At 30.4% G+C, this 17,671-nt stretch overlaps 1 protein-coding gene across 2 annotated transcripts; it reads right to left on the bottom strand.

Annotated features, from left to right (window-relative positions):
- Positions 1-6,210: 6,210 nt before the first annotated feature.
- Positions 6,211-10,331, bottom strand: LOC123221937 (protein farnesyltransferase/geranylgeranyltransferase type-1 subunit alpha-like). Of its 2 annotated transcripts, none has more exons than XM_044644927.1 (6): positions 10,173-10,331; positions 9,171-9,470; positions 8,443-8,552; positions 7,689-7,809; positions 7,412-7,507; positions 6,211-6,893 (listed from the first exon to the last, which is right to left on the bottom strand). In XM_044644927.1, exons 2-6 carry the CDS (start codon positions 9,402-9,404, stop codon positions 6,465-6,467), a joined length of 990 nt encoding a protein of 329 aa, XP_044500862.1. In that variant the 5' UTR covers positions 9,405-9,470; positions 10,173-10,331; the 3' UTR covers positions 6,211-6,464. The 2 variants fall into 2 exon arrangements, with proteins under 2 accessions (XP_044500862.1, XP_044500861.1); XM_044644926.1 differs by having other exon boundaries at positions 9,171-9,477.
- Positions 10,332-17,671: the final 7,340 nt, after the last annotated feature.

Below are 17,671 nucleotides of genomic sequence, written 5' to 3' on the forward strand. Positions count from 1 at the left end.
TGACAAAGATAAAAGAGTTTTACTAAATCAGATTGTTGATTTAATTTCTACACATAACATTTCCACATTAAAATAGAATAAAAGTAATATTGGACACATGAGAACCAAACTTAAAATTAATTTAAGAGAACTCAAAGTTAACTTAATAGCTTTTAATGAAAGATAATAGAGAAATAAAATTATACTAGTATAAAAAATATATATTATTAAATAAATTAAAGGATAAGTCTCTCTTTGTCTTTCTTGATTTTTAAATGAACGCGGCATAGACACGTTTCATGAAATTGACTAAAGCTAACAAGAAGAGTCAAAACGAATCTAATTATGCAAAAATTAGTTGACCCTTTGATTGATTAATTGACTTTAAGTTTCCAATGAAAGATTCTGTAACCAAATTTACGAAATCCAATGGTTGAAAGTTGGGGCCATCTTAAATTTTATATATATTTTGAATAACAAATAAAATTAAAAATAGGTCCAAACAAGTAATTTTATTTAAGGTCAAATCACTATTTTTTATCCAAGTTTTAATATATTTTTAAACTCATATCTACGAAATTTGAAAAATTGAAAGTTTTATCTATAAGTTAATTAAGGTTAAAATCTTTTATTAAAGTAAAGATAAAATTGTTATTTTACTAATAATATTTAAAAAAATGTAAAATTTAGTACATTTCTTTCCTAAGTTTTAAAAACAAACATTTCATCTCTATCTAAAGTTTTCTAATTTTGAAAAGTTACATTCTCTCCCCCCCAAACCTTAGGGTTTTTCTTCTTCTCTCTGACCACCATCTTCAATGTCGACGAGCTCCCTTTTCTACCCTAAACTATTAATCAACACACATGAAGCAATTTAGAGTAGCGAAGATATCTAAAATCTCTTCATCTTTAACAGAGAGATTTCATATCTTTTCATTCGAATCTCTTCATCTCAGACGAAGAGATCTGTTTCAGATTACTTTTCATGAGTTTGCCAACAGTTTAAGATAGAGAAGGGAGGTCATTGGCATAGAAGATGGTGGTCAGAGGAAAGAAGAGAAAAACTCTAAGGTTTCAGAGGAAAATATGACTTTTCAAAGTTAGAAAACTTTAAGTATGAGTGAAATGTTAGTTTTTAAAACTTAGAAAGGAAATGTAATGAATTTTATTTTTTTTAATATTATTAGTAAAATAACTCTACCTCTAATGAAAAATTCTAACGACAATTTGGCTATAAGGGGGACTTTGCATTTTTCAAGCTTTATAGATATGACTTTGAGAACATATTAAAACTTGGGTGGGAAATAGTCCTTTGGCTTTATTTTATTTTACTTTCATTAGTCTAAATAGAATGAAATAGATTGGTGTTCGAAGAATAAATTTAGATAGAATGAGATAGACTTTTAAACAAAACAATATCTGGAAGTAAATTATTTTTAATATATTAAAATCGAACTAAATCATATTTTTTTAGTTTAATTTGATTTCTTTTAAAATTTTTTCAAACCATAAATTTTTTCAAATAATTTTTTTAATTTAGTTTGAAAAAGTTTTTAAGCTACACCAAACTGAATCATACATGGCTCTCACGATAAATTAAAAATTAATATTAGGAGAATATAAAAGAATACTCCATTAGCTTAAAGACTTTTGTAGGCTTTCATCAAACTCTTATCTCTTTGGAATAGTTTAATTTCCACACGTAAAATATGTATGAATGTGACATCTTTCTAGATTCTGGACACCTTTCATGTAAAGTTGTATTTAGTAATACACAATATCTTATAATACGATTCCCTATATAATATTAAATCACATTTTACTCTAATTAAATATCATATTACAAACTTTTTCTATATAATGCAAGAATAAATTTATTAACATGTCCACTTTTGTCGAAAACTTTCAAGTACTCAGTTACCCAGTTTTTCTCCTTCTATATATCATTTAGTTTTTCCTCATCTAAGAAGGAAAACTTATTATGTAGCATTCAACTTATATATAGATCACCACAAATAATAATAATAATGAAAGAAAAATAACGAGTAGGTAAAATTTAATTGTTATGATTATTATTTTATGATTTAATTAAATTATTTATACTTTTATTAAAATTAAATAAATTATGATTTTAATAATAAAAATTGATTGTTAAAAGTATATTTTTTATCATTAAAAAGTTTTAACTATAGAGAAACTACTGTCGTTAAATCTTCCTTCGTTAAAAGATATTAATAACGAAAATACTTTCAATATGAAAAATTATAACGATTCATAATGATAAGATTTTTCTTATCATTAAAACTTTATAACAATATAAAATAGGATTTTAATAATTATTTTTTCTCTTATTAAAATTATAAATTTACTTATTTTTAATAATAGTATAAATAATTAGTCATTAAAATCATAAAAATAATACTTATAATTATAGAATATTTATTTTTCTCTCGCTATTACTTTTTTTTTTGGTAGTGGATTAATTACCAAGAAAAACTTATATATAGATTCATTTAAACATTTTCCACTAATTAATAGTAAATAGTATAACTAATTATTTTTTAAAGTACAAGTTGGATACGTAACATATAATTGATAATGTCAAAAGCACTTTGAGATTAAGAAGCTAACTATTAATAATTATGGTAATTATTTGAGCAGCCGGCACTAATTAATTAAGCTAAAGTGAGTGTGAATAGAAGAATTAAATTAACTACAAGCTTAAGTTAATTATATTATAAAGTTGCGTAAGGATAAAAGAAATAATGTCTGAATCTCCTAATTTTAAGATATATTCGAACTTAACCGAGTTTGAACAAAGATCAATTTAAATTTAGTTTGAATATAAAATAACAAATTCAAATCGATTCGATAAACAATAACAATGGAAAAAATGATCTAACTATCATAAAAAGAAAAGAAGAATAGTTAGATAAAAAAAAAAAAAAAGAATTGCAATGAAAAAGAGTTCTAGTGAAAAGTTAACAAGAAGCTCTCAAACTTAACCCAAATTGGAGTTTCAGCTAAAATTCATCTTATTTAAATTCAGTGTGGCAAGACTCAAATCCACACTTAATCTGGAAGATGCAGAAATCAAAATGATATTTGCTTTCGACAAGGTAATATAAAAATGGAGGCAATCAATCCCTATAGAATAATGTAAAAATGATATGAACATCAAAATTTTGAATCAAAACATTTACGAGCATATCAAACAATTATGCATATATAAATTTTTTTGATTTAAATTTGAGGTAATTTAAATTTGTATATTTTTGATAAGAGGTCATTTGAATTTATATATTTAAATTGGTTTAAAACTCGACTTATTCCATGTAAATAAGCCCAATCCTTGGCTCCAACTCAACTCTTTTGATGTCCAACTCTATTCAATTATATGTTCCACAAAGTATCATGACAAAAATCAATTTACGTTTGAAATATGAAAGCCTGGTATTTATCTAATTTTTTGGCGTTGGGTTTGTAAGAAAATGAAAGTTAGAAAAGCAAGAGGTAAATTTTCGGTAAGTGTAATATTATATATATCTATTTTGAATATATAAATAAGTATATACTAATGTGTGTTATCATATAATTAAATGTTATTTTCTTTTTAATTCATTAAAAAAAAAACTAGCATTAGTGAGAGAAGAAATACCTAGTAGATAATATTCGGTTATTATATAATATTTTTTTTATGATTTCAGTGAGTAGTTATTTATACTCTTGTTAAAGCCAAATAAATTTATAACTTTAATAAAAAAAATGGCGTTAAAACTTTATTTTTGTCGTTAAAAGGCTTCAATATTGGAAAAAAATTTTGTCATCACTTGTTGTTATAACTTCGCCCGTTAAAAGTATTTACGATAAGAATAGAAACATTTTTTTCTTTGTTAAAATCTTTTTTTTTGTGATACAAAATCACTCAATTATATAAGTACACGTATTAAATATATATCTATTTATGTATTTAAAATAGATACTCATAGTTTTATTGTTTTCAATTATATAGGTTTTTATGTTTTTATATAAGATTTTTTAAATCAAATTAAGTCATTTTTGTTGAGTAATAAATTCAAAAGTTGCCTCTAAAAATCATTATCTAATAACTACTTGTAATTTGATATGGTGACTTTTATATTTAAATATATATATATTTTTTATAATTTCTCTAAGAATTAAATGTAAAAAAAAAAAATCAATTAAAGAACCCAAAAAGGGAAAGGAAAATTCAAGTTGTTGCTCATAAATATTGAGGAATTCACAGCCAAGACGATCAACCCCACAATCATAAATCTTGAAGTATAAAATTGACATAACTTTTAATATTTATAGTGAAGAACATAATTAAAAAATGTTGTACCAAATATATTTATGATGTGAAACATCAAACTTTTTACGGTACTGATCAACTAATTATAATGATATATGACTCAATAAATAAATATATATTCATCACATCTAACTTTAATCTATCTCCCATAAAATTAATGTTTTATGAGTCTTCCATATTTTTTTCATTCATTATATTTCTATTGTAACATAATTGAAAACTATATATCATTATGAAACCCAACCTTTTTTCCCCAATTTTTTATCACATTGATTTAATAATCGGGAATAATAAAATATACGTATTAATTTTAAGTACACAAATATATACATATTTAATATGTGTAATCGTATAATTAAAAGATTTTAAATAAAAGATAAAATAACATCCAATTATATGATGACACATATAACTGTATATTTTTTTATGTATCTAAAATAGATACGTATAATATTCTCTAATGAAAAAATATGCCCATTAAGTAATGTGCAATAAGATCATTTTCGATATATGAAATGAATTAATTTGTACACGTTGATGATAATTCATCTACATAATCGCATTTAATATGTTAATTCACTGATACATAAGAAAATATTCTTGTTAACAAAATTTAATTCATATATGTATAAATAAAAAATTCCCAATCTTAGTATTTTTAATAAAAATGTAATTATTTGATATAAGATTTTAGTCTTTTAATTATAGAAAAGATAAAATATTTTTCAATGAAAATTAAAGTTCATATTTTAAGTCTAAATTTTAAGTTGCCTATTAAGACTTAGCCGTGTAATTGGGATATTGGCAAGCCAAGCCAAGCCAAGCCCGAAATAGATTTGAAGTCTGATTCAATTTATTTATTTTTTTTTTAAATCTGAGCTTAAATAAATAAGAGCTAGTTCAATAGGCTTGATTGACAAACCTGCATAAACCTAACTCCATCCTTGCCTTTTTATTTCTAGATTTATAAAGTTCAATGAATTTCTGATGGCTTCATTTTTCAAGCCATCCACTACAGTGGATTTCTTGTGACCGGTGGAAGAAATAAGAAATTGATTTTTAAATCTACCCTAATAAAAGATAATCATCTTTAGCTCATATTCTCCAATGTGTTTCTTCCTTGCTCTTTCATTCTTCAGTCTTCTTCGTTCGTCAGCCTTCTTCTTCATTCTTTAGCCTCTATTGGTGACATCCCACTTTCCAGCATTTGATTTTGAAATGATAATTGAATAAGGCATTCCAAAGGAAAGAGTGTTGAATGCTGGAATTTGGATACAATGATGCGGTCTCAGAATAATCAAATTATCTAATCATATGATGATATATTATCTAGATCTCTAATTAAGTATTCAAAATTAGGTATATATCATTTTATTGATTTGAAAAATGCAGGCTGCATACGATGCACCTGTGGATTTAGATGATGCCATGATCATAATATATCTGTTATGGATAAAAGTAGCAGGAATTACTAGTACTTACAATTTCATGTCCTAATTACAACATGAGCCACAATTTTTCTTCAATGCTATTCTTCAAGCGTCAGAGACTGCCCTAATGGTTATAAATAAATATACAAACTATCATTATATGTGCTATTATTATTTTATCTCTAAATTAAAATTTCTCAATCATATAATAACATATTAACATTTATAATCAATGTTAATTCTCGTATTATTATGTAAACACTAACAATAATTACTTTTTAATATTTTTGAATAAACCTCAGGCTCAGGGTCTAGAAACCCCCAGAACAATATCATAAGAATTTTGACAGAAAACAACTGAATTTTTCCCACATTTGAGTGCGAATTAATAGAAAAAAGTATTCAAATTCAAACCCCAAAACATAAACAAGTTCTATTTCAAGGAGAAAATATATATACACAAGTGAATACAGAATTCATGGGTTGTTACCTTCATCAAATTTCACCTTAGATTCAGCAGAACAAACTCCTTTTCAGTTGTACACATCAGAAGCTATAATAACACAGGTAGCAGGAATTGGTTTTCATTAATCGCTTATTGTATATATTAGATGCTCTCCAATAAACTCGATTGATCATATTAAAACTAAGAGTCTATAAAACTGATAATAATTTCCATCTTCCTTGACCTTGAAAGACTGACACACCATCCCTTGTTTACTTCAGGCCACTGAAGCAAGTTTGCTCTTGCGCCATATCCAGTAGTTAGCTCTCATCTTATCAACATGCAGCAATACATCACAAATTGCCCTTGCCAAGTTAGAATCAGCTGGAGCTGATTCTGGAGTCAGTGCATCTACAGCTTCTCTGAAGTCTTGACTTGGCTGAAAACCTTGACAAAGCAGATCCAAAAGAGTGCTCAGAGCAAATACATAGTTGCTTTTAGTATTCAAAACCTTCAAACATACTGAGGAGACTCTAGGATCAGTAATCCAAGACTCAGTGTCGTTCTTGTAAAGGCCTCGAAGGTATCTCCATGGGCTCTCATTATCAGGGTTGGCCATAATGGCTTCAACAGTATAGCGTACTTCTGAGTCTCTCATGGCCTTAAGACCCCCAAGGAAGGGAGACCTAGTTATTACAAAGTATCGCTGCACCAAGCAAACATATAAATGTAAGTAAAAGGGAAGTATACAAAAGGGGACATCCTTTGACACTGGCATGCTAATGTTACTGTACTAATGAAGGGAGTATTTTCTTAGTAAAAGAGAAACAGACACAGCGTAACTGCCATAACGTGGCATACTTCAACAACTCTTTTACGCAAAGAGCACATGAAGCCAATGAGAATTTTAAAACTTATGAACAGAGCATTTAAAAGTTTGAGGAATGTTTTAATCAAAACTAGCGCTAAAAGAATTCCAAGATGAGGTTTATGTTACTTCTTCCAAATCTTCCATTCAGTTTTGATATAAAAGCTTAAAAGATAGCTACAGTATAAAAAACAATTTTTGAGGATAGACAAGCACCCATCAGATGCTTCACTACAAAGCATTGCCAGGTGCTTCTGCAAGATACAGTTCTTAAAGAAGAATTCTCAAAAGCATCTCAGAAACATTCTTATTGTGGTTAAGATCCAACCAGCAATGTGTAAACATTTCATTATTACCTGATTCCATGCAGAATTGTTGTATATATCCTCATCAAGAAGCTGATGACAATAGTCAAGTTCATCTTCCCACCCTCCTAATGCCTGAAGTACCCACTGAAAAAGAAAAACTACATTTTTAATCTCATATTTCACTTACAATATGATAGGTACAGGTTGAATGGTGCTATAACTACTCAATCAACTAATGAAAATTGAAAGAGTACCTAAAAGACTTTGAACAAGTATATTATATTGTGTAGTTGATGTAAAAATAAGTAACATGATGCTAACAAACCTGCCTATGGGACCAGGCATGATAATTTTTAGCATCAGGGGAAAGTATCTTCCTAGTGAAATCAAGCTCCTTGCTTGTCACAGAAGTCCCTAATTTCCGAGCAACCCACCGTCTATGATGCCTGAAAAACAGTGATCATCATTATTTTCAGTGATACACTGGTACCAGGAGCAAAGACTATAAAAAGTTAGCAAGCTACAATAAACCTGACAATTTGTTTATATGATTTTGGATTCACAAAGTGCTCCTATTGTTCAAAATTAAGGCAGATACTACTTACAAAGGTTATGTTCGATAGCAAATCAATCTAGATGAGTACACAAGATTCAAACCATAAGCACCAACTCTCCAGCCTAACAACATACTATATAAAACAACCAGAACCAGTTTAACCTGAGAAAATACCTAGTGGATAAATGGAGAAAATATTTCCATAAAAATGAATTTCAATTCATTTATTATCTTATTTCAGTTCCTCTTAATGTTACACCACATTGAAGAATTTTCTCAAATGGCTACATCACTCTATCCTACACATAATGTGTTGGCTTGACAAATTGGAAACATATACTTACAGCAACAGACATTAGGTAGCCTACTCAGAACCCACTTTTGCTGCTACTGGAGAATTTTTGAGACTCATAACCATTTCAAGGATGGTTTAGAACATTATTTTACTCTATACTTATAAATTTACTATAGGGAGAATTAATAAAATTGAAATGATTATGGACATATTAATCCACTGGCTCACCATATTTGATAGTTTTTAGAGTTACCCTTGGCAATATGTCCAACAAAATCGAGTTCCTCAAGCAAGTCAGCATCAAGTGCTTCAAGTATTTGACGCCTAAAATGCCAAACCTTCAAAGAAGAGGAGAAATGATGGCTCTTTTTGTGTATCCTCTAATAATGCTTATTTAAAAACAATATTGACATCAATAACATCACCACAAGATCACAATGATACCAAATATTTAACATTCATGAAAATCTTGCACATGTCCACTTCCCCATTTTCAGAAACAAATTTACCCATTTTAGTGTCTTGATGTGAACAACTAAATAAGTCTCATGCACATCAAGATTACCAGAACAGTTTTTGAGCATAAACAATAATGTCACCAAAAACTTCACCACAAGATCACAATGGTCCCAAATATTTAGCATTCATGAAAGTCTTGCACATGTCCGCTTCCCAATTTTCAGAAACAAATATACCCATTTTTAGTGTCTTGATCTGAACAAGTTAAAAGTCTCATGCACATCAGGATTACCAGAACAACAGTTTTTTGTATATAAATTTTAATCCTTGTAATATGAAACATTATAATTACAACATTCAAAGTCAAACTCATATATAAATTTTATCCTTGTACTTCATTATGTGCACTTTCCCCTGCAAAAAAAAAAAAAAAAGCACACGGAACCAAAATGCCATGAAAGTAAATTGCACAAAAACAAAAGGATTTGATGAAATACCGTGTAATTTCCTGGATTGAGAAGGATGGCTTCTCGAGTGAGCTGAAGAGCACGTGGAGAGAGCTCGTTGGCTGAGTAGACGGCACGAAAGTAGTCCATGGTTTCTCTAAACTCTTGCTTGTAGGCGATTGGAACAACAGGATTCGGGCCATCATCTTGTGGAATGGGTTTGACATCAGACCACTCTGGTCTTAGGCTCAGTGGCACCATCTCTTGCTCTTTGTCTGAGTCCATGGCTCTTCTCGTGCTTCGTAGCTGCTTCACTCAAGACTCACAGAAAAAAAATCCTGCACTTGTTTTCTGTCCACTAACAATTGAGGAGAAATTTTCAAAAACAAATAAATATGTCCTTGCAGCTAACAAACATTTAGGTGTTCTGTTATCTGACACAAACTTTTTATGTAAAAAAAAAAAACCACCTCTGATCACTCTATTGCATATATGATAAAACTAAAATTTAAAATTATATATATCGGAAAGTAAAATTACAAGCATAAACTATTAAAATATCCAACTTTAAATACAATGCAGCACTAGAATTTGCAGGAAATTTCTTGAGCGACAATTTTGTTTAATTTATTTCCGAAAGGAGTCAAGATAAGTTTATGTGGATTTAGTTTTAAACTAAAAATATAGCAATCGGCAATCAGCAAAAACAAACCTGACTGAAAAAACTTAACAAAATTCTAACTACAAGGTTTATCATTCTTCAATGTACAGTACAATAACATCACTGAAAATTATAAAAAATGAGAAAAAAAATCAAAATTTGAACTGGTTTCAAGCAATTACATTCCCTTCTATTTTTAATAAAACAATAGTGATCAACTTTGAAGTTTTACTCTTCCATCAATGTCAAATCTGTGCAATTTTTCTTTTTTTTTTGAATAAAATACAAAAATACCCCAAAATCACAAAACCCTAATCATCACAATAATCGGAAATTCAATCAAACAACAAAATGAGTTTCTTTAGTAAGAGATAATAGAATATGAAGGATACCGGTGGTGGGTCCACCCACGAATACGGCCGGAACTGGTCGATACGGCGGCTACGTGCTTCTGCTTTCGGAGAAAGCCGACGGCGTCTCTCTAAGGTGAAGTTGTGTCGGAAATTTGGGATTTGGATTTTATCTTCTCAGAGGTGCTACTCCTTTTGGTCGATCACTAAGGCCCCCTATATTTAGTTTAATACCCTCGGAGATTAATAATTATTTGCCCTTGATATTTGATATTATAACAACAATCTCCTTGTAGTTTTAAAAGTAGTGATTAATTAAATGACCCAATAAAGAGGGTGTATAGATATTACCTAAAAACAACAGGGCGTACACAAAAATGAACCAATTAAGTGGATATATACAAAAATGAGCAATTTTGTAGGGGTTATAAACATGACCAATAAACTATGGTTGGACAAATATATGTCATATATTAATGTGTCTTAGAATCATTTGTTGACTTTTAAAAACCTATCTCCATAACCCGTATACCTAGCTTTTCTACACATGGCAAGTTTTCACCGAATTTTTTAGTATATTTTATCTTTTTTCTCACTAAAAATTAAGGATAGGGATTGTGAATTGTGAATGTTTTTTGGTTGCTTATAATTTTGAAATTTACATATTTGTCAATTAAATTTGAGATTTCATAGATATCGATTACAGAGGTTTTTAATTACTATTTTTTATGTAAAATAACTTCAATTGTTTGCAATTGTTTTTTTAATCAATGGTTTTGTGTTTGAGTAGGTTATTGGGTATTGAACATGAAAATGGGTGATTAGACACTTTTTTTTTTCCACCATATGTGATTTAGAGTAAGTATATAGATCACACATGGTGTTTGAATACATTGAATATCTGGTAATATTGGTAGTTATGAATCATGATGTAATAACATAGACAGAGAGCATAAATTATTGACTTTGTTTTTATGTATTTTACTCATATATTTTGTAATACCCACAGGTAAGTTTAAAGGTATTTCGTTCTTTTTCCTAGTTTTAAATTTGGTGATTAATGATTTTCAAGGGTACACGCCCGTGTATGGAGGCATACACGGTAGTCTACAGTTAGTCAAAAGTCAAATTAGTGGATCAAATTGTGATCATGGTGAAACGGGAAGTTGCCTTACTTATGCAACCAGACACACGACTATGTATAGGCTATCACACTAGTGTATCATGTCTAGGAGATGAAATAAAAACACAATAACCCTAACTATCTTCCATTATTTTTCATAGCCATAGAATAGAGAGTGTGAGAGAGAAAAAGGGGTATTTTTGTCGCTTGTAGAGCGACCAACAATCGTTGAAATCACCATAGCTGTGCAAGGAAAGCATTTTCGTTGGAATCCAAGTAGAGTGCTTCCCTTGTTTGATTATGTAATCTTTGGAATTTTTTTGTTATATACATTATTTAGAGATGTTTAGATATAGTAATGATGATTTAGTTGATGAAATTGATGTTATATGCGAATACGAAGAGCTATATGCATGTTTAATCTCTTGATTGTATGAATGTTATATGTTTTGGCTTGATTGATGCCTTAGAGCCATGTATGTGTACTTTAATCAAATAAGTTCGGTGAATATCATGCTTAAGGTGTGTGGAGACTTCTGTGTGTGTCTTAGAAGAAGTGATCATGTCGGAATTGTGATTAAAGAAGTGTGGAAACCCTATAAGGCGATTTCCAAATCGCGACACACGGCAGTGTATGGTCCCATACACGTCCGTGTGTCATTCTAGAAATTTCGAAAGTTCAAAAGTCGAGTGCTCATTTTGAGGGAAGATATGCATAGTCATGTGGTATGAGACAAACACTTATATATGACTTTCCAAAAATGGACGGTGTGCATCAGAAGACACATGGATCACGTGCATATGAGTGTATCCAAGTCAACTCCTTATGTGCACCTATTTTATGCACGACTGTGTACTGAGTGACACACTCGTGTATATGGGTTATGAGGTACATGGGTATAGATGGAGAAGCATACGATTGTGTACCCTTAGATAAAGACAAAAAATGATTATACCCTTAGGCTATGTGCATAGAAGAGGAAAGTTAAGTAAGAAAAATAATGAGTTATTAAAGAATAAATAATTCAAGAAAGACATAGACGAAGTGCCTAACTGTGTGAACAATAACACAAACTTGGATTGAGTTGAATTCAAGTAGAAAGTCAATAACCTTAAGGCTAGTGTCATATAACTAGATAGTCACTAGTTATATATATAAGTGATGGTATTTATGGAAATAATAGGGTTGGATACCTATGAGATGCATCATACACTCAACACCAACACACATAGCCATCTAGTTTAGTTCAGGTATGCATGGTAAGAATATGGCTTTTAGATATTCCTTATATAATTAGCGGGATACACCATATATGTACTTGAGATAAAGACCATTTCTAGATGGTTAATCAACAATTCCAATAAGCTTATGTGATAAGGGAAGAAGCTACTATCAAAGATATTCTTGTATGGTCATGGTGTCCTAGTTAGTTACCCTGATAAATCATTTGGCATATGTGTAAGACAAAATAGTAGCTTTCGCCAAGGCATTAGATATGTTGATTTCAACTTGGGTCTTCATAACTTTTATGAATGATCCATGTCAGGGCACCAAGGTGTCATATTGTGTCACATTTAGCTTACAAATGGAACGTAAGTTTTAACATCAGTTTTTATAATGATTTTGGGTATTGTAAGGTCCCCACTTACTAAGTTTTACTTATGCTTTTCTTCTCATATGTTTTATAGGTAAAGGTGAATATGGGGCAGATAGAGGGATCCAATGGTTCGGCGAGCAGTTGCACAAGAAGAAAAGCCTTTTGATATTAAGTTTTTATTAGATATGTAGTTTTTTTATTATTATTATTGCTAGTATTTTTCAGACACATCGTATCATATGAGCATTGATTAATAAAGTCGTTTTTGTTACATCACTTTTTGCACGTTTTATAATTATAATCATACATTAAAGTTTTCAAATAGTTCAGTTGTGCATACCTCTTTTGATATATTCCCATTAGGGGTATGCATATAGAGAGAGGTGTTACATTTATAGTATCAGAGCATGATCTTGGTATCTAAAAAGGCGAAAAAGTTTTATGTGTCTAAATAATGCATATAGAGATAAGTAAGAAAGTAGCCTTACATGCAACGTTGATTGCCCCCACATACCTACCGTTGTAAGTATAATATACCTGCTTTTAGATTAAAGTAATATATGCCTAAAGGTTGTTGTGATTTTAGGATAAAAAGATCCAAAAGGTTGATTGAAGATGCCCTAGAGGCCCCTAGTAAGGAAAGAAGCCAAGTAGAGACTCGAGGATAGGTATCCAATGAGCCAGTTACGTATTGCTATCCACTAGATTGTGTAGGAGGTTCTAAGATAAAACAAAGAGGCGTCAACCAGTGTTAAGCATCCAACTTAGGGCCCACTAATGCCGGAGTAACATTTAGATACAAAGTCACCCTCCCAGCTAAATAGGGGGAGTGCAAGAGCACCTCAAGTAGAGATTAGAGGTAGCAATAGAAGACAAACACATATTATTTATAGTCTATCTAGTTGTCATCAACCCAAAGATTCTAAAGGTATTGCAATGTCAGAAGGATTACCAGTTGAAGAGTGGTTAGAGGCAGTGAAGGATGTCTAAGATAATTCTTAGCTAATGTGAATAACGTAAGGGCTGGCATGGACAATTTTAGGGTTGATATGCAATTGCAACCCAAATGACCATGTTAGCATATTTAACGGAAAAAATTATTATGTTATTCCATATTAATGTTGTTAAAAATCGAATGATAATTTAGTATCTCCAATAGGACATTATAAAAGTTTAATATTTAAATACGAAAATCCAAATATTAAATCTCATATTTTTTTTTTAAATTGAGTCTCTTTTAAAAAATAATAATAATGTAATACTTCCAAACATTATTATCATTAATAATAAAAATAATAATAATAACAATTTCAGATCCCCAAAAAAAGAAATAAAAATTTAGGTTAGTGCCCAAAATTCAAGCTATCCCTCATGAATCACAATCTTTTAAAAGATTGTTTAATGAATGAATATTTTAAACATAAAACATTAGATGGAAAAATTGAATTTCTTTCTAGGAAGAAAATTTTGTATAAGTTAAACATACATTTACTGATGTATTAGTGTTACTGTAAAAATTATGTTAACTATATCTTTATTTTGTCTTTAATTCAAAATTATTTAATTAAATTAAAATATATTAATTTATATGAATAAGTTAGCCAATACAATATTATTCTGAAGCCGTACACAATCATCTAAGAATAACATCATAGAGTTACAATAATATCATTATATCAATAATAAAATTGTGTACATAATTAAGAATACAATATGTACACAATTGTGTACTTAAAAATATATACACATATTATTACTCTAACCACAATTGTTATACAAGCTAATAATTAACATATTTAAAACATTTAGGAATTCAATCCCTCTTGTAAAACCCTATAACTTCCAAAAGAAAACAATAAAGTTCCTGGATTCTCATAAAAAGTCTTCCATGAAGAAAGCATCTACATTATCATCAGAATCAACCTCTTTATGTCCATCGTATTCGTTGAGGCCTAAAAAAGTCTCAATTGAAACTTCCTGGTTCATCACAAAAACATCCTGGAAGAGACAACCATCCTTAAATCTTGCTTCTTTTATGTCATTTGCAATTTCTAATGGAACTATTTTCACAAAATTGTTTTTCAAATTTCGCAATTCAAAGGCATGTTGTTGACTTTCTTGATATTCTTTTTAGGGATATTGAATTTTTTACCCTCCTTTTAAACCATGTATATATATATACCACTCATCTTAAACCCTAAACAAAAATACCACAACAATAATCTATTTTTTTCTAAAATATCCCTATTAACGCAACCCATGTAGAAAGAAAAAATACCACAATAGTAATCTCTTTCTTTTTCTATAGCCTTCCGATAAAAGAAGGAATCTCTACAACATGAAAAGAAATTTGAAGCAGAACGATTCTTCTCTGGAAAATAATTGAAGCAGACATCTGTGATTGAACAATAAAACCCATGAGAGAAATTCAAAGAAAGAAATTGCTAATTATTATAAAGGATTCAACTTGGTCATGAGGGAGGGAGAGACGAAAATTGCCAAATTTCTTTAGAGAATTCATGGGGTTTACTTATATTGGCTGTCATTCTGTTCGGTCCCCCAAGGAAGACACATCGATTGTCATTATTTGAAGCACTACGAAACCACAATAAGAACTCTGAGTAGTCTTTAGCCAATCGCGAGTCCATAGGACACTTCTTAGGTACGAGTTGTTTATTCTTTTGCACATTCATTGGATCTGTAAAAGGACTTACCAATTGCTTTCCTTTTTCGCAGCACATGTCCAAATACTAACACTTTTTTGGCAGTTTGTGGCTTCTCAATAATTGTTGATGGGTTATCCTTTTGTTATTGCACATCATTGTCAAATGAGTCATCCAACTAGAAAAACAAATTTATGGTTGTCATTATTTTATAATACAACTAATTGAAATAATAAAAAAAGTATAGTGGATAATAACCCATAATGATCCCGACGTTTGATACAAATCCTCAATTCTCGTAATTCAATGCTTTAAGGAGGACTGGAGTTCCTGCATCTCCTCATGAAGCCTGTTGTTGTCACTGCTCCTGTATCTCCCTAATTAGCATCGATGTTAACCCCTGTATCTTTCCATGAATCATCGATGCATGTTACTACCACTCGACCTACATCGTCACAAGCTATTAGTCAAGTTGTTACTGAATCTGAGAGTTGATGACTCTTGCATGCTTTGTTAAAAGCTGTTAAAAATGGTCATGCGAGACACTACTGTACAAAGTCCTATGAATTGAATGTCTTATGAGAAAGGTAGACACTTGTAGAGGGGATACATGTACATTATAAGAGACGCTCTCTGATTCTTAAGGGTATGTGGTGCTACAGGATGACACCCGTAGAGAGGATGTTTGTCCAATTCTAGAAGTGCTAGGAACAATAGGTTAGGGCCCTTGTGATGAGGATATTCATACAGATACGGTGAAGACTTAGAGGTTAGCCACATAGGTAGGGTAAACTTGTATAAAAAAGGATACCATGAAGACATGAAAGAGTTGAGACTTAATAGTTGAGGAATGCAAAGACCCTCTGGAGGTTGCCTGAAAGACAGTAGGATGAAACGATAGGGTATCATCATCATCATCATCTAAATTTATAGACTCGTCATCTGATGATGCCTATGATGTCTATTCTCCCATAAACTTCAAAGCCTGTATATACCATTTGGAGTCACACTCAATCTCAATCAAATGCAATACAATTGTAATCCCCTCCTAGAACATTAAGGAAATATATAAAAATTAATGAAATGAAAGATGAAACGATAAAATATAAATGTATCAATGAGCAACATATAGAAGGAGCATCCCAAAGTATCGATATATCATCCCAGATTGGTAGCACAATAGTCTTCCACTTCAACATATGTAGGACCTGATCATCTACTTTCAAACGGACATAAGATGATAGATTGTAAATAGTCTCATAAATCCAATATTGAACAATGTACAACATTTATGGTTAGTAGTTACAATCGTGGGTGTGAATGTTAACTTCATGGATTATGCAATACTTACCTAAAAAACAATTAGGTATCTCAAGACATTGTAACTAAGCAATAGGAATAGACTCATATAGGGTAGACAGTGTTGTACACAATATTGATATTTACTATGTATGCCCTTCTGCATCGAATCAACTGTTCGTTTCCATGTCACCATCCCCTATGGGTAATAACTAAATACATCTAAATTGTCGGCTAAATGTAAAAAACAATCAATTATTTTTGTTTTATTGTTTGCCCCTTATAGTCTCATAAACGTTAAAAACAATACTGCGAATTTCACAATATCTTCATCATTGTCTCCCCAAATTTGATTGCCAACTATTTGCTCGATCCTCTCATAAGATAACAACCTGTTAATACTCAAGAAGTATTCCTCTCTCAATCGAGACATCTCCATATAATCAATGTAGTTGGACACCTCCATATCCTCTCCAAATATCAAACCAATGACTAACACAAACTTAATAGGGCTAAATCGAAACTCAAGATTATTTAATTTGAACCATATTTCTCTCACTAGGTCTCGTGGTTAATTATACGAAGTAACATCACATGCATCAAAACGACATTAAACCTTGGCTCTGCCAAATCTAATAAGCGTTCGAAATAGGTTGTCTGAAAAATAGCTTTTTGAGTAAGTGTTAGTTTGTTCCTAATTATAATCATGGTGTCCATCTTTGTCCAAATTGACATGTGCACTTGGAATCCGTACGTCTTATAGAATTTGTACACCCCTTCCTAATAGTTGATTACAAATGCCTGAAAAATATATTATTTCGTTTATTACATTAATGAAAAATTAATAAAATATAATTA

The sequence above is a fragment of the Mangifera indica genome, chromosome 7 (genome assembly GCF_011075055.1).
Source record: "Mangifera indica cultivar Alphonso chromosome 7, CATAS_Mindica_2.1, whole genome shotgun sequence".
Lineage (NCBI taxonomy): Eukaryota > Viridiplantae > Streptophyta > Magnoliopsida > Sapindales > Anacardiaceae > Mangifera > Mangifera indica.